A 27,309-nucleotide genomic window follows, 5' to 3' on the forward strand; every position below is an offset into this window, starting at 1 on the left:
CCAGATGCTGTAAAGTGACTTGAACAGCTAAATCATGCTCTCATAAGTTACTTAAGTACTTATCATTGAAATAGTAGCAAATATGCCGCATACGCACTTCCGAGAATGACTCTTTTTACTTTGTAAATTGCAAAAAATGTGTTAAAACCATTCATTTTTCTCTCTATGGTGAGCCTATAATGTAATCAGTGGTTGCTCCTAAGTACCTAAGGACAAGAATTTATCAGAGATGTTAAAACTGATGTGGAAGATCCTATGCACATCCTTGGGGTAAGTAAGTGGAATCACGTTAATACGCAGATAAATAATCTCACTAAGAGAGCAGCAAAGAGTATTTGTCTGGAAAGGCCTACAGTGCAAAAAAGCAGCATATCTGGCAATGGCTCATATTCTTGCTGGCTGTGAAATAACTTTTAGCATAACTCAAGCTAGAGTTATAGTTTAGTATAACATCAAAATAAAAAGACTTTTGGATTTTTCTCCATATATATATATGGCCTGCATGTCATAGGTTTTCTTTTGACACTTGACTTGTGAAAATCTACTCATTTGTCTAGCATGAGTTTGCCAGAAGCACACAGGGATTACTTAGTCTCTCATGTACATGAATATGAATATACGTATCGGTTACTTCTCCTACAGGCACCTCATGATGAGGAACGCCCACAGCTTAATTGGGGGATGCTAATTTCAAACCCTTATATCCTCCAGCTCTTTGTCACACTTCAAGAAGAGCACTAAAACAGTATTTTGTGTTTCTGCTTGTGTTTCAGAGGCAGATTTGTATGTGCAAGGAATACCAAGCTAGTCTTTAAACCTTTTTACTCTTAAACCAGAGGTGAAAGGCAGCTATTTTGTGCTGAGACAAAGTGAAGGTAAAGACAAAACTTTTGTGCTCTGGGATGCTCAATCTGCCAAGAACCTTTTGAAGAAATTTGTGGGCGAGAAACTATCTTCAAATGAAGAAGCAGGAGAGAAATGAGAGTTGGCAGGAAGGATCTCAAAATTGTTTCAAGTTGTCAACTTGTCATTTTCAGAGACTTTTATGTGCAATTTAAAATGGTTTTGTATTATCTCAACTTTCTGATATTTCTCATGGGAATTATGCTTCTGTACATATCAGAGGCAAGACACATATTCCTCAAGATAATTTTTTCACAGCTAGGCAATGTATGCCTCTTTTTTTCTCCTAGTCCTCAGCCCTCTAAGTAATCTACAGTGGGATTTAATTCATCTTTCTCAGAGAATATAACGATAGGCAGGTTAGAAATCAATGAGGCACGCTGATCAACTCCACTTTTGGTAGCTGGTTTAACTAAACAATTACCAAAGTGAAAAAACAATCTCCTTTGGATACATGTCTTCAGATAAAACCTTCAGTCAATCCCCATACCGAGAGGAAGAGGAGCGATTACTGCATCCAGGAGTCTTCTTTCTCTCAAAACTCGTAGAATTAGGCTGCTGCAAAGGCAGCGAAGGGCTGGACGTGGGCTGCAGCATCCCCCTGGGACAGCACGGCTCTACAGCATGCTGCACTGCACACGGAGTCTTCAATGACTATCGAACCTTGATGTACAATAGCTCAGCTGATAACTAGGTCTCAGCACAAGCACAGAGATTAGAAATCAGAGGAGGTTTCATCTAGGGCAACGGTCTGCAAATGAATCAGGGGATCAGAGCCATCCCTGAAAACTACTTGCCAGCCACTACAGGCATGTGTATCAGCAAACTTTGAAGAGAGAGCACTCTAAATGTGCCATAGCTCTACAGGTAGCAGTTGTAGCTAACTAGTACCACCAGTAAGTAGATGCACTTCAGCAGTTCTGCAGGTAGCAGTGCACTGAGAATCACAGAGATAAAAAGCATAAAGAAAAGGAAGGATACAAATGAACAGTTCAGGACCTCCACTAGAACTAATAAAACTTCTAGGAGTGTTCAAGCTGGATGAAAAGAACTGGTATTTGGGTATCTCATTCAACAGCAAATGTTCTTCTGCATCAATTTAATATGAATATTCCCAGTAAAATGACAGCTATGCAAAGCTAGTAGAACAGCAAAAATATATCGGTATTGCTTGAAATAGTTTTATAGTTGCCTGCTTTAAAAATACTTTCAGTATGCTGCTCATCCAGCAGCCCATAAAGACAAGGGCATCTGCTGCAGAGACCACAAAGCAATACTTACAGATTTCAAACAGAAACACATTAATTAAGACTTACACACAATACTAAAAACCATCCACTCTCAGCAGAATACCAAGTGGCTGGAGAGGATGGAGACCTTGAGCTGGGTGCTTTTGCACATTCTTGCATGTGATAACAACCAGTAAAATTATAGTCACTTGAAAAAAAAATTTGATAAGAAGGTACAGAAAATGTTTACATCTATATGACAGTTATATCTAAAACACTTTCCACTGTACAATGGGTAGCTTCAAAACAACAGTGATGTCCCAATCACCTTTCTCTGTCTCATACATAATCCCAATCCAGTAAGATGTTGCACATTCTTCTTCTACTGATGCCTGTGACGTAGTCCAGTTTACAATTCATAAAAAATATTTCTACTATAGCTTGCACAGTAGTATTTTGCCAGAGGAGGGTGATGTAATTAAGGGATCTTTTTTCCGTTAGTGAAAGTTAATGAGGAAAGAGAAACAGGACAGACATCCTCAGCAAGACAGAGCCATGCAACTCTAAACAGAGAATAAGCTGGAGTTTGTTTCTCCTACTGTTTCCAGCTGAAAGCGAGACTAGATGACAAGTCAAGACTACCTCCTATCCTATCTATCTACTATAATTCTGTGGAGATGCTGGGCACACCCCTCGGTGGATATCACAAGAGCTTCTCTAAATTGGTTCCAGTTTCCCAGACTTTAGGCGTCCTTTCAGCTGAAGAAGTTTTCTGGATCATAGGGTTACCCCAGGATGCTACATTTTGACAGCCATGTGCTTCTTGTGTTGACACAGATGGAAGCAGGAAAAGAAACCTCAAAGGTGATTTTTTTAATCTCCTAAGGCTACCCTACATAGTGGATCACCCCAAAACTACTAGGCTGGTGTTAGGACAACTTTTCACAAAAAATATCCCAGTGTTACAGAACAGCTAAGAGTCTGCTGTAACAGCTTGCTTTATTTTTTTTTCATCTAATATAAAAGTAACTTGCCTGTGGAGATGAAAAAGAATCAATGGAACCTATATTTAAGCATGTGCTTATTTGCCACAGTGAATTAAAACTTCTCTCCAGGCAAAGCACTGTAAATTGTACTGAGAGTACTGGCAAAGTAAAGGACTTTTTGATAGGTAAGAACAGTAAAAATTTCCATGTGAATTAAAGATTTTACATGGAATACTGATCGTACAAACATTCATGCACATCACTTAGCAAGATGTATAGTAATTAATCAGTGGAATTTTCCTTCTCTCAGAATAACTTGCCTCTTGATAATTAATAATTCTAGCACATTTTCAAAATTTGTGGGAGTCAAAGCAGCATTGTGATTCATACCCGACTACCAAAAGCATAGGAGGAGACCTTGTGAATTAAAGATGGAAAGGAAGTGTTCAATAGCAGAGGCATTCACACAAAGAAGCATAAACGTATTAGCACATTCAGCTGAAAACCAGAAAACAGATCAATTGCTCTACAAAACTGCCATGAAAACATGATCTCAAAAATGGAAACATTTTTTCAAAACACAAAAACTCTATCAGCCAACTGCTGCTCTTCCACCAGCAGGTGTCACTGCTGGAAATGGCAATAACAGTGGCCAAGTGCTTGCTGGGTTAGGAGAGACAGTCGCAAAACCATAACCTATACACACATCATTAAAAAGACAAGAAAAACAGAGCATAGGGAGGGGGTGAAATGGTTTCCTTTTGTACCTTTCAACCCTGAGCGGATGATAGTCGGAGACAAGTCGTCATAATTGTTCATTAAACTGATGTCTCCCGATGTGAAGCTGACAGTAAGTAGTGGTTTGGTGTTCTGCACCGGGACTGGATATGCAGCTGGTCCATCTGCAAAAACAAGGCTTTGGAGTGAGCAAAAGGCAAACAACCAGAAGTAATGACATCCAGGCTGAAATACACTGTACTTCAGCCTACCACCATCAGGAGTGGTTCCAAGCCTCAAACTCTACCTGCTTATTTCTGCAATGTTTATGGGCAAAAGCAAAGCAGGTTTAGCTAGTTCATTTGTCTCCTTTTGTGAAACCCCAACGTTTTTACTTTGTGAATTTTTACTGCAGTATATCCAATGTGATTTATGCATATGCTATTATGTTATACAGTGGTGGTTTTCAATCCTTCTCCACTGTCAACTCCCTGAAGTGTCTACAAATTGAAAACCAGTGCTTTGGAAGGCTTCCTTGGGACCCAAGTTGAAAACGAGTGTAATAAACAACATAATCACATTAAAAGCTATTTGTTAGATACACTTTCTGCTTGGGCAAGTGTTGGGGACTCCTCCTGAAATCACATAAAGACATTCTAAGAACTTCTAAGAGAACACATTGACCTTTCACAAATTACTGTATTCTAAAAGTTAAGAGCTAGGCAGCAGCATGAAAAGTTACTTGCCATCCTGCATAACAGGATCCAATGCACTCAAAGGTAGAGAGGAGCCCAAATGGAACACTTGGCTTTAAAAACCATTTCTGCAAAGTCTCTGCTCCTCTGGGCTTGTTTTTCAGCATTCACTGAAATTCCCTTGTTCAAATACTTCATGACCAATATCACCATCTGTACCGTTCACTGTTTAACTCTTTTTGCTTACAGTTTCTGACAGGAGATGCTGCTGGCCCCTGCTAAAGTGCCTCTCAAGGTCCAGCCAGCAACTTTTAAGTCAACCAAAATGGCAGAGTGAGTTAAGAGTGGTATTGCTTCCTCAACTTGTAAAAAAGCTGATCAGAAAGCATTTTGGAGAGAGATGTCTAGTAATTAGCATCTCTGTGTGTATTTAATTAAATAAGAAAAACCCATCAAACTTCCAGTCCTTCCTACACGTCTGTGTGAGTCAAAGGATTGTCACCTTTGAGAGGTTTATGCTGCATCTGCTCTAAAGAAAACACATCATGTTTGGGTAATCATCAAAATAGGCTTGCAGGCTTGTTACAAGTCCACCCCCCTGCCCTGACTGACTCAGAAAAAGCTAGCTCATTCGGATCATTTAAGTTCTCATGTGTGTACTCTGCAACATTACCATCCTCCAGCTGGAACCTCAGTATTTTAAAAACACAATGAAAAAACAATTTAATGCTGTTCTCTGTCTTGCTTTAGAAGCTTGCTAGGAGATTTGAAGTTTGTTTCTTTCCTACTAAGGTAAGAAATCTCACCCAGTACCAAAAGTGAGGCATGAAAGCCAAAACAAAACTCAGTTTCAAAAGATGCTAACATTTTACCAGATGGTCACATTATCTTCTATCATTATTTGTTAAATACATATGCTTATTATATTGACATGTATACACACGATTCTGGAAAAGGTACATTTTTTTGACGGAACCCCAATTAGAGTTAAAACTGTGAGAGTCCTCAATTCAGTGGTTCAGATCTGAGATGCAAATTCAGAATTATTTCTAGCTAATATGTATTTAAATTTTTCATTGTACAATCACTGTTAATTTAGTTCTTTAGTTCAGATTTCATGCACTGGAAAACAGAAACAGCTTACCTAGATCTTATAGACTAATCAACAGCATTAACAACATATATTAGCATTACTTGAATAAGAAGGATGGGGCTGACTGTGCATGGATACCTAGGCCTTCTAGGTCTTTGCTACTGATGATTTCCAAAGAGTTTAAAACCAAAACATTTCACCCAATGAGTTATATTTATACTTAATGGGAGGGAAGGATTGCTTCCTAACCCTCAAACTGGCAAAGTGCTCTGAAGCATGGGAATTAGTAACTCCAGACAGCTCCAGTCACTCTTCTTCTACTCTGTGTAACTGCAAGAAATATTTTCATTTCCAATCCTTCTACGGAATTTATTGGGCTCTTTATATCAGGACTATCAAGGATGGGACTATAATGATGAGCATTACAGAAATCCTATGAAACAGAGATAAAATTAAAGATGTAGCACTTTCCACTACCTCTAGTACTGGTGTCTTTTCACACGAATCTATATAATAATGCATTAACTTCTGTGCACTCCGACTACCTCCGTACATACGGACCGTTGCAACACCTCACATCTGCTTATCAGTGAAACCTGATACGCCCCTTTCTAGTGTTTTTCACTCACCCTCACTAAAAACTTTGAGCTTTGTGCTGGTATCTCATTTGTGCAAACGGAGGCAGAGCAGCACAGATGAGGTACGACCCGCAGCAAGCCACACAGTGAGGCTGGTGGCAGAGCTGGGGACAAACCCACTCCCCCGTACCAGCTCTCTGCTCCAACCCCCATGCTACCTCCACAGGAACGCACCATCTCTCGGCCTCTACCAGCTTGAAACTGCGGCCATCCTGCTGTTGTAGTAGAGCATGACAACTCCCTGGTGTTCGAAATGTCTTTGTGAACACTTGCAAAGCTGAAACAGAAGGACGTGCGCACAACACTACCTTGTGGCGGGGAATAGTCGTCGGAGTCCGTGTCGCTCTCGCTGCTGTCCTCCACCAGGAAGCTGGGGTAGTTCCAGGACATGCTGAGGATGCCATCTGACTCATGAAGGAGCACGTGGGCCAGCATTCGGCCATGGCAGTCCATGACGATAACCTGTCCATCAGCAGTGCCAAACAGTACCTGGAAATAACACAACAGCCCTCAGGCCCACCAAACGTCAGCCACTGGACCCTCCTTCAAACACATCTTGTAATTAACTAGCTACACTGGAAATTAATTGAAAGCAAAGCAGCCAGGGATGTGAAATGGTGCCACAATAGGGCACCGCAACCAAAGATGTATATGAAGAATGAAGTTAAAGCAGCAGGATCTAGAGGTAAGTGCCTAAAATCTGTGAGCAAGTAATGTTTCACGGTGGGGTGCGTTTTGTTCACTTTAATATGAACCATTACACTTTATTTGAACTTGGCCATTACTGCAACTAAAGCGAGCTGGCAGAAGGGCTACCACAGATTCTGCAGTATTCTTGGGTTATACAGAAACTTCTAAAATTGGTGGCAGAAACCGAGGTATGCATCAGTCATAACAACATCAAAAGGCACAGCTGGCAAAAGTGAGGTCTTAGCAGAGATTTCAAACAGCTTGTAAGAACTAGAAAGCTGAACAGAGGAGGACAGGTTATTCAGTTGATGAGCTGAAAGAAGTGGGAGAATGTCTTCCAAAAACAGAGGCAAAAAGCAATATGATCAGTCAACTGGAAGTAGATTATTATAGCCCAAGAGGAAGGCAATATGTTACACATTCAGGAAGAGATGAAGAAGAGCTTCTACCCACCATTTCAAATACAAAGTGGATAACGCAAGTTTTTTTCTTGCCCCTATACAACTCCATAGCTGATGTGCACTGACTGAAGTCAGACTGACTGGAACCTACAATTTCTTTTTTATAAGCATTTTCCGTCTTGAGGCTTTTATATATTTGATGAATTTTAGAAAAACATCAGGAAATAGGGATTAATAAATCCACAAAACAATAAATGCATTAGCCAAGGCTGCTGCTGCTATCACATAATTCCATATGAGGCAAATATGTTTTAAAGCAAGTTTAAAGGCACTCATCAACTTGAAAACTAGCCAGCATTAAAAATGAAGCTAAAAGGAAGGTCAAATCTTATACTCGCCTTTCAGTCTACCACCTATTTCCAGTGCTTGTAAATTTAAGATTCTAACAATTATATGCTCAGATCAAAAATTCATCTAGCCTTGTATCTTACCACTAACAGTGGTCAAGTATTTGGGGAAGAGTAAAAGAACAGGATGCACTGAGCAGGCACCTCCCCTGCACACTCACGTAGCTTCCAGCAAAAAATACTCCCTCTTCTTTGATAACTGATAATTCCACTTGGTAACCTTTACCGCTTAACACTAAAAGAAATATAGAATAATTGTTCCTTACTTACATTCTCAACATCGGTCACAATTTTATAGACCGCTATTATCTAATCCCTTAACCACCTTTTTTTCCAAGCTGAAGAATTATAGGCTACTTGGGATCAACCTGTGCAGTTGTTGTTCAAAGCCTCCAATCACCCTTGTTGACCTCTGCTGTCAGAGGTCTTCCTTTCTATCTTCCTTCTGAGATGTCATGCCAGACTTGCAGCATTCGAACTGTGTATTGTATCAGACTTACACAATAGTACTCACCTAGGAAGTAATTGTCATGGATGCACTTTTAAAAGTTTCAGAAAGGAAGCATGGCTTCAAAGGTCTCAGTCATAAATAAGAAGTACTAGAATTTTTTCTATGATCAAGGTGATGCTCAGGAAACACAGAAGGTTGTAAACCAGAATAGCAGTTTAGCAGAGGAACTCCAGTGAAGTCATTAAAATCTTAAGAAAATCAATGGAGTTGTTTCACATTATCAGAAGCAATGAAAAAACTATCTGGCTGCATTAACTGTCATCATTACAAGTTACAAATATTTTTGTGTTAAATAGCTGCTAGGTTAAAACAGTGGCTAAAGTTTGCTACAAGCCTCAGATTGCTATTTTTAGACATAAAAGCAAGAACTTGACCTTTGTTCATCTCACACTCCCTTCCTTTGTGGTCCTTTATTCTATTCTTCTTCCACTTGTATCATCCCATCTCCTTTCTCACTGTTCATTATTTCAACTGTTTTTTACATGCATAATCAGTGCACAGCCAGTTTCACGGTTGTCCTGGTTTTAGCTGGGATAGAGTTAATTGTCTTCCTAGTAGCTGGTACAGTGCTATGTTTTTGAGCTAGGTATGAGAACAGTGTTGATAACACACTGATGTTTTCAGTTGTTGCTCAGTAGTGTTTAGACTAAAGTCAAGGATTTTTCAGCTTCTCATGCCCAGCCAGCGAGAAGGCTGGAGGGGCACAAGAAGTTGGCACAGGACACAACCAGGGCACCTGACCCAAACTGGCCAAAGGGGTATTCCATACCATGGGACATCACATCTAGTATAGGAACTGGGGGGAGTGGGGGTGGGGAATCGCTGCTCGGGGACTGGCTGGGTGTCGATCGGCGGGTGGTGAGCAATTGCCCTGTGCATTATTTGTACATTCCAATCCTTTTATTATTGCTGTTGTCTTTTTATTAGTGTTATCATTATCATTATTAGTTTCTTCTTTTCTCTTCTATTAAACCATTTTTATCTCAACCCACGAGTTTTACTTCTTGTCCCAATTCTCTCCCCCATCCCACTGGGTGGGTGGGGAGTGAGTGAGCGGCTGCGTGGTGCTTAGTTGCTGGCTGGGGTTAAACCACGACAACGGTCTACTTTCAGAACATAACCACTCTCTTTCAGATCTCTACAGAACAAAAGTCTTCTACAAAGCCAAAATCCTACTGGTTGTCATTGCTAGCTTCTCACACCACTTGCAGCCTACTCTATAGATTAGTTTTTTACCAGTCTCCTAGGAGTTTTATAACTGCAAAATACCCAGACAGAGGAGGTGAAACTCTCTATTGTTTCTGAAAATAGCTGTATAAGAGTTCTGCCTCCTAAAATCCTGTAGAAACAGTTTACAATTGGGCAGGAACAAAATGTTGGGACTCATCACCCAGAGTTCAGTCTCATCTCAATCTGAAGCTAATTCTTTCAAGTAGCACTGCCCCCAATTCATTTAAAATTACAAAGTTCTACAGTAATTTCCAATTCAGTTCAGAACAGCTGCATGTGGGCATCTTAATTCTTGCACTGGAACCTGAGAGAGCTCTTTAGCAACCTAGAAATGTCAGAGGGCACTCTTCATCTCTTTAGCCCGGCCACAGGTTTCAAGGAGCAGCTTTAAGTTTTGGGGTTATTGTAGCAATACAAGCTTCAAGATGAAAGCATTTATCAGGCTGATAGTCCCGCTGGCTGAACTCCTGCTGAAGCTGTAAAAATGTCTAATGGTGTTTTCATCCATAACATTACTCAAGTTATAAATGCCACACTCAAGCTACTTATGTCAGATGAATAAAACTCTCTTGACCTTCAGAAAAAAGGTTTAGCCACAGGGTATGCCCGAAGGATCCAACAGAGAAATGAAAAGGTGGTATTTTAGCTGCCTAAATTCGTATTTTTCAGGTATTTGCAGATCTAGGAGGTCTGAGGGAATGTTGGAAAGAGGTAATGAACAAGTTACAGTGGTTTGTTAACCCCTGAATACAAAAGCTAAATGATAATAATAGTAATTTAAAAAAAAATCCCAAGTCCTTATTTTGAAGTTGTTCTTTGGCCCCTTGTTCTGTTCCTCTACTCTTGTCTCATCTCCTCTTCTTTCATACTGTTCATTATTTCAACTGTTTTGACATGCATTACCACTTGTAGAATTGCATTTGTAGAACTATGCATAATCTGATAACAAAATACCTAAAATCACCCAATACATTCAAAGTGTGAGTCAGTTACACAACATAAATACAGTATTTCTTTTCAAAACATATCAAACATAATGAATCCTGCACTACAGTGAAGCTGGAGGTGATGAAAGGTCATACAAATGCCGAGCAGTCTCCAATAGTGCCCTGATGCTGTATGCTTTGAAGGGAAAACTGTGATAAACAGCACTGGGATAATTCACACACAGTTTTCTAAGCATACCAAGAGCTGAAAGTTGGGTTCAGTCCTGAAACACAACTGTCTGCATTCTCCATGAAACCCAAGCTTGTGGTGATTCCAAATCCAAATACCTGAAAAACACCCTCCCCTGAAATCTGCTGACCTCTTAGCCTCTGTGGTAACTTGTGATGAGTTTCACAAGCTAGTTTTGGTAAATAAAAAGGTTTTTCATCTAAAGATTTTTTCAACTAAAAACAGTTGTTAAACCATTATCCATGCAACTATCATTTAAGACTGCAACCCCCTTAAATGCCCAAGATTTCAAAGACTCTTCAATTAGCAGTCTGAAATATACCATTTCCTAAAAGACATGTGGTAATCAAAAGATGGGGTATTCTGCTCTGAAGTATTCATCTCCTGAGGAGATGAATATTAGAACAGCCAAGAAGCTAAAAAATTCAGTCCAAGGAACAACTTGAACCTGTTCAGTGACTTTGCTATGTGTGGATCTGTTGTGCTGAACTGTCACTATTCCTGTAAGATCTGTTGTGATGCTGTAATGCGTCTGGACCAGATTCAGTACTAGCAGAAAATGGTTCGGCAGCACCGAGATCAACAGAGCTACAATGGAGCGACCAAAGACCTGGTGCACTGAAGGTCCAGCACAGGAGGCCCACTGCTTTGTAAGAGAACTGTGATTTACTAACAGTGTTGTCGTTTTAACACAAAACACATTTTGTTGCTATTTAATTTGGTTTAATATAAGAAAATTGAACTCATCAACAGTAAGAATGCTCAAGCTTTATGTTAATTTGAATGTACTAGCCCAGTAGGAAAGGGGGAGATCCTGCCATCTCACCACATCTGATTATATGCAGTAGCTGAGAAAATTAAATTGTTATGATGTATAGACTTAAGTCAATGAGGCTGTGGTGACTTACATCTGCAGGGAACCTAGCCACTGTCCATTCCTGCATCTCTGCCTGTCCTCATTGCCAAAGAAGTTTTCCAGAACGACAGTCACTTTGACTTTTATAATAACTGAGGATAAACCAATCCCAGCAATAATGTATTCAAGGACTTGATGTATATACAAGGGGTAAAAGATGGAATTACTTCCAGTCTCATGTCTTGATTGTACAAACTGAACAGTCAATACTGTTACAGAAAGATATTGATAAAATAAGATGCTCCCTTCATGACATTTAGTACTAACGCTGAAGGTTTCTCATGCTGCTGGTTAAACAAAACTCCCAGGAAATCTGATCAATACATTTTCAGAACATGGGTTGTCATTCTGTATCAGTGCAACGACTGAGCCTTTGACTGAAGCTCAAGTTGCAGTATTAGAAGCTGGACTTGCTATAGCTACTGGAAGAAATATAAAGCCATTGGAGGCTACTTCAAGATAGCACTTTTAAAGTGAGAGACTCCAGTACTGTGATGCTAGAAGGTTGGAAAAGGAACATCTATCTACTTTACTGCTGTTGGCCCAGGATCTTTAAAAGAACCTCTCTGACTTTTTACAAAGAACATGCATCTGACAACTGAGGGAAGCCAAACAACTCACACATTCTGCTAATAAAAACAGCATTGGAAATTAATCTAGTAAATCCATCCTAGTATAATTTGATTATTTAAAAACCAAAATTTTCACAGAAAGACAGAGCTTGCCTTGTAGGACTATACAAGGTGCATTAACAGATTGCAATTAAATTCCTGAATACACTGAAATGTTCTGAAAATTAATGTCATCTGTCATGAAATCTCAGGTGCTCTAATCTTCCCTAAGCTGTGACTAAGCTGACAGTAACTCTACTGAGCAATTTCTCGAGTTATATCTCTTCCTTCTCCCATAGGATAGGTGGCAGCTGGAAGGACAAAGTGACCACACAAAGTTTTTCCAGGAAGTGACTGATCATATTAGAAAGGCAAAGGTTTAGATGTGTCCTAGAAGATGCTTACTGGACCCGTCTGGCAAACTGAGCAATACTGGACATGAAGTATTCAAGCCTTCTACAGCCCTAAGTAATACAAATAACTGTATGTAACCTGTAAATGTTGCTATCTCACAACAGTAAATATTTTAAACAGCAGTATTTTAGAATTAAAAGTAATTTAAAATATAGCATGACACAAAGGCAAACCCACTATCCCCATTTTTATAATGCAAACTGACTACTTAGTCTTCCCCTTTGTGGACTGATTCCTGGCCAGTTTTTCTTCCTGCACTGCTAATCCATCCAAACACAGTAAGTAAAATACATATTGTTATAATATGCTGGGGTTTCTACACCTGCCAAATCATTCATGCAGAGGATATATCCCCACTATGCCAAAGCACACACGCAGGTATTTCTGTCAGGAAATACTAAGGGAGGGCTTATTCGCATTGGAATGTGTTGACTTCTTCAGAACTAAATACACCATTTTGCCTATTTTTTTCTACCCGTCACTTTTAATGACACACGCAAAGACTTCTGAGAGACTAGTGAGTCATGATCTCCCTCTGGAAGAAATGTCCTACCTAGGTCTTTTCAGACCAGTTTACAGGTGTTTTGTGATTCCATGTTCCGTTTTTGCTTTAACCAGTTGCAAGGTGCAGATGTAAAGCTTATTTGCACATTTCTTGAATGTTCCTAACCCCTTTCCTAAATGTATTGCAGGAAAATAGTGCTGCCCTTCAAGACGTAGGACAGAGAAATTATTATTTCTGCTAGCAGCTAAACTAGCTCATATTCAAGATCCTTCATAATCTTTGGGTGTACCAGTCGGACAGAAGGACTTGCTACATTTCAAACTAACCTGTTCCAGGACCTCCTTTTAATTTCCTCAGACTCAGTGAGGAATCTCTTAACCGTGAAGTAGTAGCCCAGGGCAGAAATCTCATCAGCATCATGTGACCAGGTAAACCTTGAATATCTCATGAAAACTTATGCTTTTGGTTTTTAACATTCTCCAGGGTTGTACTTCCAAAGTTTGAAGGATTCCTCTTCCACCTACCCACTTTGCAAACCTTGCTCTTTTAGCATTCCGTTCCACTCTTTGCCTTCGTGGTACCTTTTGTGTTTGGCACACACATCTGCTGAAACCTTGCTGCCATTTTACCAGGTAGTATGAATGCTGCCACTAACAACTTACCCTGCGCACTTCTGCATTTGCAGGCGCCTTGTCCGACGTTCTGTTTCACTGACATTCCCCTTTTCAAAGTTCAGACCTCTCTCTACGCTTTCTCCCTCAGCCTCCTCCCTCATTTCCCCCGCAAAGGAAAAAGTCAGCACTGTACCTCAGAAATTATGTTCTGCAAGAATGCTAATAAGGCCAACTGCGTTTGCATTGCCAGAAGATGCTAAGCAGTTCAAGGAAGCTGAATTAGTTCTGTTTGCCCTGATTTAGCCATCTGGACAAACATTAATATTCATGATAGGAACAGCCTTCACAGTCATCACCATAATGCCATCATACTAATAGAGATAAAGCTATTTTGCTGATCCAAAATTAACTGAACTATAAACTGATTAATATACAAAATGATGGATCCACCTTCTATTTATGCAGCTAGGCTTTGCAACATAGGAACTACTTGGAAAATTATTCCTTTAAATAAATTCATTCATTAGCCTAACAAAAAAATGCCAGTCTTGCAAAGGCTGAGTTACAACATTTTTCAGTCCATTTAGTTGTGGTACTAGCATTTTGCATTCCTTGTGCTCTTCTTGTTTACTGTTTCTCCATCACAATGCAAGAGATACTGCAGCAGCTGCCTCTTAGGATACATTAAAAAGTGAAAGTTTGTTTTTTCTCAGTGTGATATTTCTGGCTTTCCTTCTTTTTACCTCAAAATGTAAAGTGAAAGAGAGACAACCAGAGAGAGGGAAACAGCTGCTCTCCTGCTGAATACTTTTTTTTTCCATTAAAAATTCAACTGCTGTAAAGTGATTTCTTGAACTGACACAAAAAGAGACATCACTACAATTCACACACAAGTTCAGGGGGAAAGTACTAGGTTTTCTTTGACTGCCTTTATGTCTGAAAAAAGATGAGAAAAGTTTTTGTTTCCTTTGGACATGAGGAGTTACTGGCCCCACACATGGATGATACACCACAAGATCATCCAGCTAACTGCATATATACACAGCAGTGAAATTCTCATTCAAGACCATTAATGCTTTCAAAAGCAGCACTGGTTTAGTTACCTACTTTCAGGCTTGTTCCCTCTCTCTCTCACAAAGTCCATAGGGTCTAGATAACTGTTACAAAGCCCTCAAATGAGCAGACAAAGTAAATACACTGGAGACCTTGGTGACAAATCCATTTAACAAATATTTAAATACTAAAACCTGGGGATCCAAACCACACTGGCTTTATCTCTTTCTAAAATAGTATAACATAGCTGAATGACTGTAAATGAGATACAGTCTTGCACGCCGTTTCAGGAGTCAAAAATGTAAGTAGTCTCAAAACCAGGTTCTCAAGCTATACAACTACTCTGGACATGTGGGGATGGAAGCAATTGTCCAGGAGAAGATAATGTTATTTGAAAGCATTCTGGCAGATCACGGAAAGACTGATTATTCTATGTCCCTGTAATTATACCTGGACTAATTCTGACTTGTGTGTTTCCAGGCACACACATTTCTATATTCTTTCCTGACTCTTGAGACATTGTTCAAGAAAGCATCCTGTAACAATTAGATTTTTAAGACAAAAGAGTTGCCCTTCTATATAACGTTCACTGAATTAACAATATGCCTCAGTTTACTTTAGACGTGGAAAAGAGTTGTGTGTTTTTTTTAAACTTGTGCCAGGTTTCAAATCACATTTGAAGTGGTATGCAAAATGAACAAAAAGCCAGCAGCTGGAACACCTTCTACAGAACATCTTCTGTAGCTTTTAACATGGACAGGACTCCGAGCCTGGACCACTGAGCTCCCACAGCAGAAGTACTCTGGAATGCTCTTCAAGCAGTGCCATTTTCTGTTTTCTCACTAAACTCTGCCAGGCAAGTGCACACATGTCTATGAAAACACATATTCTTCACATAAATCCAATTATATATAGCAACAAAAACAACTATTTGGTGCTATTAGGTGGGAAAATGCAATCAGTTTTACCAACAACCACTCAATCAGGCAAAGAAGTCAACTGATACACTTGGCAGTCTCCTGCATCGTTCCCGAGCCAGGTTTTGGTTATTTCCTGAAAGATATGTTGACTGCTGAAGCTAAAATTTCTCAGAGTTTTAGAAGTCTGAGAGTTTCTGCTGGGGTTTTATGGTTTGTTTTTTCTCCTAATTGAAAATAGCATTACTTAGCAACAAGGATTGCACTCTCGACCAGTGAAAATGCAATACAAAGTTTAGAAGCAATGTCCTTGCTGGTTTGAATTTCATAATACAAAATCAAGAAGCCCCTGGGTTACGCTATATGCTAATGGAAGCCAGCCCTTCAACTTCTGCATCCTCCTTCTACGTCTTCGGTGCTGGCAGAGAGGGGTAACTCAGCATGGTCACGAAATATGTAGAATGGGTGAGGTCAAGTATAACTGAGTCAACATGGAGATAGGCTGAGTAAGAAACTGTTACCGAAATGAGGCACTGAAGAAGAATGACTATCCTCCCAAAAGCAAGGAAAGCAGGGAAAGATTAATCCCTCTTCAGCTGACGCAGTTGCCAACAATCCCTCAGTGTCTGAACATCAACAAGAAACTGGCTCCTGGACAAAGAGCAGAGAGCTGAAGTTGAATCCACGCAGGATTGAAACACTGATGGGAAAGGTTTTGGAGAATAAAAAGATACTGTTTCCACTTTCCATTGGCATACTATCTCTTTTTGTCAAATCAACAGAAAGATCATGAGATATCACTTTCCAAAAATATCACCTTTTGTCTCCAATTTACTATGAAACTTGGCCTTGCTTTCCCAGAAAAGACCTACTGCAGAAATCCACAAATCTCCTCCTCCAGATTTCAATCATTCTAATCCTCCTTCCCTGCACCAAGGTTTCAGACTATTCACAGGCCTGAACACGTCTGATCCAAGTTCAAGACCCCATTTGGCTCCTGGTCTTCTTAGTAACTTCCAAAAAATCAACGGATCAGGTCCCAGTGATAATAAAGTTTAAATTAACCACTCTGGCAGCTACATTTCTTTTGAACTGAAAAGACCAGAAAGCTCTGGATGAACCAAAGGGGTCCTGGGGCTGAAGCATTCTCAGCCAAGTGGCTCTGGCAATGGAATAACAGACTGTTTCTGAAAAATGCTGTAAAACCTTCACAGTTTGGAGAGTTTTTCCTCTGTAAGAATTACACTTCCACTCACACGCCCTGTCCTGACCAACTCAAAATCTGAACGAACAAATTAAAGCAATTTTCCTACCTTACATATGACCTCTCCTTAAAAAGAGAGCAGCTTCCTGCAGGAGGTTCCATTTTCTCCGTGCACTGCCTAAAAAGCAGCATAAGTATGTGCTGCTACTTTGGACAGGTGCACTGCAAATCCTGGTTCTTACTATCTGCCCCACAGCTGAAGCAAAACACAGAGCTTTTCCGAAACACAGTTTCAAGTAAGTACTCCCTGTCCCAAAGAACTAAAGACTTCAGGCTATATGAGCAAATCTTTCTGAACAAGTGCCAGCAAGGTGAAAGAGAGAAGAGGCAAACGACTTTCTTCCTGACACTTCCCACACAGAGACTGGTCATTTTTCTATTTGCACTCATCTTTACTTTGCTGACTCAAACACTGATGCTCCAAAAATGTAAAACAGCAATGGGTATAAAAATGCTAAGTGGACACATTAACTGAATAGCACAATGAGTCTTCATTGTGCTCTCCCTCCGTCTCTGGTTTGTCACTGCCATTGACATCCTTCCTTTCCTGAGGGAGGGGAAGACATGGTAGAGTGTGCAGAGCTTAACAAACCCCAGATTCTGGTCAACTAAAATAAGAATATTGTGACCTATCTGAGTGTCATGTCAGATCAAGGTAAAGAGTTGCAAGATACACTGTTGAGGGCGATCTGTACATCCTAGTACACTGTGCATCGAAGGGGATGCAGAAATCCATTCAGCCATTCGCTTTTTGCAGTAACAAACATCAAACACCCTGTCTACAAGGATGAGCAAAACATTAGAACAGTTGTATTACTCCTTTCAGAGTCACTAAAGGAAAAATTTCTTTGCAAGACTCATCTGAAACAGTGTTGACATGAAACGCTGCAGGAGCTACTGAGAAAACATGAGCCACGATGCTGTCAGCCCATAAACATCCCCCATGTTACAGCCCTCATGACTAGAACAAATGGCACCATCTCGTCAGCTCTCTCAGTGTCTTGCCACTACAGGCTGGATGAAGAGCATCAAGGGAAAGATTAGGCAAGGCACAGATGAAGCGAGTGGGAAGAAGCAAGCACATTGAAGCATCACCTTGTTGCTCTGCTCCTTCAATTACCCGCTCAATAACTGTGCAGTATCGGCTAGGGTTTCTGGCAGGAAAAACCTTGTCTGGAATAAACCCACAGAGGGATGCCACGGCTCCTGAAGCCACAGATGAACCCTAGAGGCTCCAAGGACAACATCCTTGTTGTCTACCTTCCCCAAAACTCAAGGCAAAGCCTATAAAGTCCTCATCTGAGTACTGAAATCTGCAGCGTAGCTGCTCATTGTTAGTGAGAAAAGGAGAGCACAACTAAAAAAAGGCACAGTGCACCAAGCTCTTTAACCCTTCTCCTTCCTTCTTTTTGGAAGCTGCACTCTCAGCAGAATGATGCATGAAAACCTGCTTGAGACAAAAAGGCAAAGGAAAGACAATGCTAATAAAACTATGTATAGATACCAGGGGCAAAAAAAAACAGAGAGAGAAATCTATTATTTCAGAAATAGCTGCGTAATAATGCAGCTTTAAAACAACATAATAAAAAGAGACGGGAGAAAGAAAGGTTAACTAGCACTTAAAATTCACATTACTTTTCCACATAAAATCTGCCTGTCACTATTATGTGGCACCGTAAAAATCAAGTCACCAAGCAAAGAATAAAACCAGCTTCCAGCACGTATAAACATATAAAACAAGAATGCAAAGTCTCCACAAAAACATTTAAATATTTTAAGTATATATAAAAAACCCCACATATTTTGTCTATAAAAGGGTGCAATAGGATCGTAAACATTCACAGAACCCTTAACACAAGCAAGCAGAAATCACTAGTTTTAATAGCAAGTCTGAAACAAAGGTCTGAAATGCTTGTAAAAATAGTCCAAAATATTAAAGACAGTTAAGCTGTGGTGGGTTTTGTTTATCTGTTTGTTTTATATAACAAGCGGATTTATCTTGAAAGACAGCTGAAGTCTCCTTCCCCTGTCCTCTTTTTGCATTTTAATGGTACTGCTCAATTATGCAGCATGCAATGTTAAAATCCTTATATGCGATTTAACCATTGTCTGCACTCCTTGTGGCTTGAATAAACTGCCTAGTTAATTAATGACACTTCTTCAATGCTATAAAAAGCCTCTAGCCATTTTTCCCAGTAATCCGAGTAATTAATCCATCAATGAAAATAAGTCTTTCAGTTCTTCCTCAAAGACTGTATCTTACAGTGCAATTCTGAGTGGCCCTAGTCATTGTAAACATATATGTAAGGTCATTTGATAGTCTCTGCACCCAGAATTAATGGGGAAAAGGTGCATTTTTATATGTTAAGACACAAAAATATTGATATTCCCTGGCATTTTAAAGGCTCCTTTTCGTGAACCTGTAAAGATCCTTAATAGGGACAGGAAGTATTCTAATAAAGACCAAAATCATTGTTTACACTTTCAAATTTTCCAGGCTGCAATTTTTTTTCATTTTGTCCTTCCTTCCCTTCATTCATAATAATTAAGGTAAATATTTGCCTTCCCTATGCTGCCCCAGTTGCCTGTTTGTAGCTCCCTTTCATCATTCTGTCAACTCATTAGAAGGCTGTCTTCAGGATTTTTTTTCCACACAGCTAGATGTCTGAGTATAATTAAAGTTGATCAGTGTGATTACCACAATAGTAAGGACTGCCTTAATCAGATGTGCACTACAGCAGCTGATTAAAAACAAAGCGGTAGGGTGAATGGAAGCACAAACTCCTCATTCCAGAGCAGCAGGCAAAAGACATAGGTGAGAAGATGACATCATGGCCCAAACAGATGCAACATTTTCAAACATTTATAAATTCCTTATTTTTAAGCCATGTTCTGGAAGCTAGGTAAGGCTACTATCCCTACTTTCAGCTTAGGAGGTGTTCAGAACACCTATTTCCCTGAAAAGGTGGTAGCAACTGCAAATCATAGTCCACAGATGAAAATGCGAGGGGATCCAAAAGCAGACTCTACTATCATGGATTTATTAGTTACAATTCCTGCCAGGGACTAAAGCCACACCAAAACCGAGGAGCCCGAGAGGCAATCTCACGAGTGCCACGGGTAAAACATTTGAGAGCGCTTCTTCTTAATTAGCTCCTACCTCCCGGTGAGAATTGTGCCATAGCTCCTACCTCACAGCAGCCCCTTGGCACAGCACGGCACTGATCCCATCAGGGCGACCTAAGGCACCAATGCTGCACGAGCACACAGGTCCCTCCTGACTACACTGCTGGACCCAGAAAGTATTCCCTCCTCCACGTGAAGCCCCTTTCTGGGTCCCGGGCTCCACGCTGAAGCGCTGCAGACAGGGTGCTGCAGGCAGGGTGAAGGAGCTGAAGCCTGCCCCTGCCTCGTGCCCGTCAGGGAAGAAGATGCTGAAGCATCTGTGGTTGCCATGGGACTCAGGATGGCGAGCACTGGGAGCAGGAGTGACTACCAGCATAGAAACAGCCTCCCTGCGCAGCTACTGCAAGCTACAAAAGATTTTAAAAAACCCCAACGCACACACCTCCCGCACTCTGCGTTTTGAGACAAAGCAGTTTCATCTGCTGCTGGTCTCATCGTTCTCTTCCAGTGTCTTGTAAGACCCTGCAGTGTGCATGGTATCTGTTCCTAGCGTGGTGCCGCTTTTCTCTTCCACTGAGAGCAGAATTTTGTATGATTAGACACAGAACAGGCTGAAACTTGGGGCCTGTATTTACACATTCTCAGTACTAATGCATGTTGCGTTGCGAGGGGACCACATAAAATAGTTAATGCTGTACCCGGCGGGATGCAAATCAAATTAGCTAACTGCTCATATACCTATTTTCAAAGCAGACAGAAGGAAGCACGCTGGCACAGTTCACACGTACCTGTAGTCTGTCATGTCCTGGCCAAAGAGAATCCTGGCCAGTCCCTGAATTTCAACAAATAAAAGCTTACAACAGGGAAGAAGGGGTGGAAAAATAGAAATGGGCTCTTACAGCTGTCAGAAAAGTCTAATAATTTACACTAGCTGAGATGCAGGGAACAAATATAGATTAATAGCACCTCCTGGGATATCCAGGAATTAATATATTCATTCATTTTCATCAAGGCTTCCCTCTGTTGGAGAGCGATTTCCTTCTGATTTCCTTCTCACACACAGAAACAGCAACAGAAACAACCTCAGTGAAGTCCAGGGCGTTACACTACATTGCTGTAAACAAGAGGATAATCAGACCCCTCTACAGTTCTCACCCAGCTCTCTGACACTGTGCCTTTCTCCATCGTGAACAGAGATAAGCCTCTTTAATAGGTAAAATCTGGGAGAGGGAGAGGATGGCCCAAGGGCAGCAGTTGTTGACAGAAAAATGTCACTGAGCAAGTAGGGGGGGAGCAAGCACACAGGAGGGGGGATGAAGCACTGGAAAGATATTTTATATGACTTGTGGACTTAGGAAAAATCCTTAATTACTTATTGACATTGCTTCTATAATTATAAATAAACCCTTTGGCTAGACAAAACTCAAGTTTTTCTCACTTGGGAAGTCATTCAATCTACTCAGTATGTACACTCCCTCTTTGCAAACAAGCGTGGTACAACACCACGGAACTGTCTCAAGACAGGGTACAGCATTCTCTGATACTTCAAATTTACTTTCATTTCAAATATACTTTTCATCCTTACATGATCCTAGGTGAGCTTTTACACCAGAAAAATACTCCACACGACCCTGAGGAAGTAGGCTCTACTACAGCCTTTTGTAGCCCTGAAAAAAAACATTTCAAAACAGTGAAAGGAAGGTCACACTCCTGAGCGATCCCACCCATCTGAGTTTAACCCAAGTGTGGCACTCTGCTTGAGATACAGAGGACCCAGTCCTGTGAAGTCTTCCTATTGTGTGTATTTGCTTATTATCCTCAAGAGGCCATTGGCATAACAGGGCTCTCTGCCTTGGCCAGATGGGTGCTCTGGTTATAGTGCACATAAGTAGCAAACACCTAAATGAGCAGGACCACAGACGCACAATGAAGTGAGAAAATTAACTCCTAGTCCTCTACAATAAACATGCAGAATCACAGTCAGAAGGCCTATGTATTGAATTAGCTGAAGAAGCCCACAGCTCAAAGTCTAGACTCAAGACCTGGGTGCCAATCCCAGTAAAAATCTGCTGATGACCTTCACAAGAAGATCATCTGACGACATACGATGCTGAGAAAGAAAGCATTGCAGTCAACCAGATTCTATCAACTGTCCTTCGACTCTCAGTAAGTTTGTCCCCAACAGACAAGGAGAGCTCAAGAAAACCTGAAAAACAGCCACCATAGGAAGAATGACACCGCTCTCTTCCTAAAAGAAAATGCAGAACAGTTGCATCTAGTATTAATAACATCAGCCAATAACTTCATCAGGGCAAAGTATGCACCAAATCAGTTAAGACACAACTATATGCTCAATTTCAGCGGGACTGTACCCCACCCTGGCCATCTCTAGCTCTCATCCCATCTGTAGGCTCCCCAAAGGATTTGGGAAGCGATAACTATGGAGTTTCAACCACAGGTGGCATCAGCCACTACCTCAGGTGCTTTACTTACAAGCCTGTCTCAACGCACAGCAAGGACACAAACTCAGAGGCCACACGCTCTGTCAGACAAGAAGATGGTTGGCAATACTGTAGCTCCAACCATTTCTTGCTCCCAACAGAAAGACGGTGGTGGGAAATTACCCTCCTCTTGCAGAGCTGCTACAGAGCCGTGGTGAGGAGTGCCAGAGGTGAGAGCCTACTGGTGTTGAATAGACAGACAGGAGAAAAGATGGAAAATGAGACTTGAAGAAAAGAGGAGGATGTATGCAGCAGAAGGCTGAGGGTGAAAGTTAAGAGAACTGAAGAGTAAGGCAAACAGACAGGCTATATTGAGCAAATTTTTATCAGGACAATAGAAAACTGATACTGAACAATACATTCCCCTTAGAAATTTAACTTTCCAAGTTAATTGTGTTAAAGGTCATGGGACCATAGAGTGTAACGTTTTCCAGGAATACTTTCACTAGCAATCTTCAGGGTGCCAGAGGGGTGACAAAAAGAATAGTATGAAAATATAAATTTACATGTTGGCATTTATCTTTCATTCACTGTACTGACAAGTAGATTACATTAGTCAATAGGGAAGATGCTGAATAGATTAGAATAATATTCTGTTCTCATTTGCACAGATACAAATCAGGAGAGAAATGAGATAAGGGGATAAGCTAGTAAGGGTATCCATTTCCATATGTGCTTTTTTGTCTGTAATATATGCAATGTCCTTCGCCCCCAATTTGCTATTTTTAGTTTGAACTGAGCACAGTCTCTCGCCTAGTACCTCAGTGAATCATATTTCCTTTTGCCTCCAGAGGCAAATACATCTAAATACATTTTAGAAGATCGCTTCTTTCCACGAACTCCAGAGAACAGTACAAAGATCCATCATCACTTAACATGCAAAAGCCCCACAGTTAGGAGAACTGTGCAGAGCAGCATCAAGCTCGTGGCTGGTTTTGGTCTCTATTTCAGTGAGTTTGTCAGCAGCAGAGCCTGTAACTCAAGCAAGTGATTTTCACACAGCTGGAATTGGCCATTATGTTCGAATGTGCTTATCTGGACACTGAACAAGTGTTTGTTTCCCAGAATAACCGCTTATGGAGCATCCAGATCAGAAAGTACAAACATATTGGCTAAACTGAATTGGAGGCAGTCAGTCACCCCAAATTAAACACTCAAGTGAAGATATTTCCAAATGCAGCAGCAACAACTGAGTATCACACAAATGGGGTAGCCTCATGTTTAAAACATAGGATTGAGAGCTATTACATCTTAGTTTCCCATCCTATTTCTGCTGCTTGTCTTTTCCTCTTGATCTCGAGTAAATTATTTATTTTCAAGATTTACATTTTGCCAGATTCATAAAGAGGGAAGTTAGACTCCCTGGCTTTAAAGAGCAGTGTTGCAATATTAATTCATTATTCTTTGCAGAGTGCTCTGAAATTATTAGATGCTGCTGTAGAAATGCATATTATTAGTGCTATTATATTCCATTAGCAACTCCCAAAATAACTCTACCTTGAATGGATTTATAGTATTCTAAATTAAAGTCAGTGGTACCTTGAGTCTTGAACCAGCACCTTTTTATAGCGGTGTAAAATGAAGGAAGATAATCCAGTTGTGATCATAACACAGTTTCTCTTTGCACTATTCTACCCCCATCATTTCTTTCAGTACTATATTATACACACATTAACCATAACGACAGCAAGCATGGGGAAGGAAAGACTGTTCCAGTAAGCTCAACAGTGAATGGCAAAGGGCCATTGTAAATTCTGCACATGAAACCAATGGGTGAGCTCAAGCCCCGCTATGAATGGTGATGTGACCAATATCATATGCTTCTTTAGAAAAACAATAAAGAAGAATTATTCAACTGTTTTTTTCAAAGCTCAGCAAGTTTTGACTCAACGGTTGGAAAAATGGCCTTCTTTTAAATTATGTTGTTTGCATAAGGCTGAGGTGTCTCTCTGACACTCAATCAATTGGATGCATTTGCTCAAGCGAAGGCAAACATAACCATAACTGTCACTGGAACTGCTTTTGCTGCAAGTGCAGACTGGACAGCTGTGCACAAAAATGACCAGTCAGATGTTTACTAGTCCAGGCTGTACCTCTGCTCCAATGCATTTTCAAGATAGCTGTATCAACAAATTAGGGGTATGATTACAGACTCTCGTCTCAAACAGCTAACTTTGAATAAGACTGCATGTGAATCGAGGTGAAAAGTGATGATAGGTAACTTGGTACATTATTGTATTTGCCTAATGAGAACAATAGGATGAATTAAATTTTCGTTATCTGTGGGAGCACCAGTTTTGACGGAAACTGTTCTCACAAAGAGACCGTTTTACTTAACAACTTTTTAAGAGTTGTATTCTATAGCATATCGATGCAACACAATTAATACCTCTAAAAGCCCCGTTACCTGTTGGTCATCTGGAGTCCATATGCCACAGGTGATCTGACTCTCCAAGTTTATTTCTGAAGACCAGTGTCTTTGTCCGCTGACTGAACCGACCAGCACAAATCCATCTCTATAGGAGATAAGTGCTTGAGTCCCATCATGGCTCCATGTAAAGTCGCTTACCTTAACATATCAAAGACAAGAAAATAGATATATGGGCCACGAAGGATTTTTTTGTTGTTTTAATAAAAGGTAGCACTGCACAGAACTAGACGGGGCACCTATTAGCCCAGTTGTAGCTCTGATGTCACAGCTATCGGCTAAAGCAACTGTCCTTGCAAAGTGTCTTTGTGACAATTCTTGCATATTCCTTTCAATAAAGAAATGTTTCATTTTCTCCTGTGCTTTTTGAAAGGTATAAAGCACCATTCATTGTCCTCTTCATTTTGCTTCTCAGGACTTGATCACTCTCGACTGCAGAGAAAACATGCATACCAACCTGTGCCCCACGATCATTCACAAGCTCCACAGACCATCTGCCTTCGTATTGTATCCAAACAAATATTCCTCCATCTGCATCGCAGGTTGCTAATTTCTGGAATGGTTCGTTCCATCTCACCAGCACAACCTTAAAAGATTACAAACAAAACCAGCATTACCAAAACAGTGTGTTGCGCTAACAAGTATTTAACAATAACCAGTTAAACGATACTGCAAAATAAACATCATCACATTTAAATCCTAAAGAAGATGTACAAAACAGCAATTTTCAGCACAGCATTAGGCGCCTCTCAAGAACAGCTGGAATCGTTTTGTCATGGCTGTCAGGAAATGCACAATCTCTCACCGTCAGGCCTTTTTGGAAGGCATTGCATGCTTTCAATAAAATCATACTGTACACTGGAACGCCGGACTTCATTACAGAAGCAGCAAACAGGAGGCCCCGTACAGACCATCCAACACTCCTTCCAATGATTTCCCCCACTGTAATCTCAGAGACTGTCAGACTCTATGTCAAATCATCACCTCTTGCTGACTTCAAATGAAGTTGCATGCACTGCTATCAGGTTGAATTTGAATACTCATATCAATCGTGACATGAAAAAAAAAGTTAGAGTCCCAAATTATTAAAAATTTGAAATTTCATAGGAAAGTTGCCTTGCTAATGAGTGCAGAAGGAATACGAAGCAGTTACAGGCTCTTCTTTCCGCATTAGAGCTATCTGGGCTTTTCTGGAGAATCTAATCAAGTCTAAACCTACCAAACTGCTCTCTCATTTCTAATTAATATCAAATTTAACAAATACAGTATCCCTTGAGACCTCAGTATAGAACTGAAAAAGACATGTCATCCTAGTGCTTGAAGCAGAAATTAGCTGTATAACCATGTACCTTCTGTTAGTGACTTTTTCTTAAAAACTTTTTTCCAAATTAGTTTTATTTCAAAAACATGCAGATATATATAGGACACTTACATTCATACACAAGGAGATTTCCCCCCCAGTTACTTTACAGACACGGCATATACAAAGAAAACATATATTAAATAGTCAATCAGTAGGGTGTTATTTTAACTAAATGGACATCCAGCTTTAATGATGCTTCCTCATAAATCTAAATAGATAATTAATCATTTAAAAGAGAGAGAGCAAGAGAAGACTCTCCCAAAATATATTTTGCTGTTTACAGAGATGGACTGATTCTCCTGAAGATCCCACTCCTACAAGCTCTGAGCAGACAGACCCACCATACTTCACAACAAAATCAGCACTCATTTTCAGAATTAGGATGTAAATACGCATACCCGAAACCTAAACTTGACAGCTGAAAAAAGATGATCTTACACTTATTTAGTGAGTGCTACATTTATTCACAGAGTGTCAAGGGTCAGAACTTCAGAACGTGTACATCAGTGGCGCTTGCCAGCCTGGAGCATCAATCCTTGAATGATTAAAAAGAAAACTGTTTCTTTGTGCATACATGAAGATTATGGGGAGAAATGAGTGTGACAAACCACCTCTCTGTTGTTAAGCAGCTAAGAAGAATCCCATTGAAATTCTGCAGAAATACACTTGCTTCTGCTTGATTATGACCTTGCAGCTGCACTCCAAGTCACAAGTCCTGTCTCCAGTGGGGTGGATTGTATCATATCACTAGATGGATTATATCACACACTGCTGGTTTTTTTTTTTTTTAAGAGCAGTAAATAAAATATCCCAACATATTAATACAAGCAGCTGTACTTTGGTAGAAGTTTGACTCTGTCCCTTCCGTCTAAGCAGGAATAGCACAGGTTTGTCAAAATTTTGTTTTCTATTTGGTGTAAC

General features: G+C 40.3%; 1 protein-coding gene across 1 annotated transcript in view; it reads right to left on the reverse strand.

Annotated features, from left to right (window-relative positions):
- TULP4 (tubby like protein 4) overlaps positions 1 to 27,309 on the reverse strand; it is a 123,657-nt gene that overhangs the window by 26,694 nt on the left and 69,654 nt on the right. Inside the window, exons 2-5 of the mRNA XM_010581928.1 lie at positions 25,483 to 25,611; positions 25,005 to 25,166; positions 6,570 to 6,750; positions 3,886 to 4,020 (exon numbers count right to left, since the gene is read on the reverse strand). Coding sequence (XP_010580230.1) covers positions 3,886 to 4,020; positions 6,570 to 6,750; positions 25,005 to 25,166; positions 25,483 to 25,611 — 607 coding nt within the window. The remainder of the gene's footprint in view (positions 1 to 3,885; positions 4,021 to 6,569; positions 6,751 to 25,004; positions 25,167 to 25,482; positions 25,612 to 27,309) is intronic.

Source organism: Haliaeetus leucocephalus, unplaced genomic scaffold (assembly GCF_000737465.1).
Source record: "Haliaeetus leucocephalus isolate CR32 unplaced genomic scaffold, Haliaeetus_leucocephalus-4.0 Scaffold819, whole genome shotgun sequence".
NCBI classification, from domain to species: Eukaryota; Metazoa; Chordata; class Aves; order Accipitriformes; family Accipitridae; genus Haliaeetus; species Haliaeetus leucocephalus.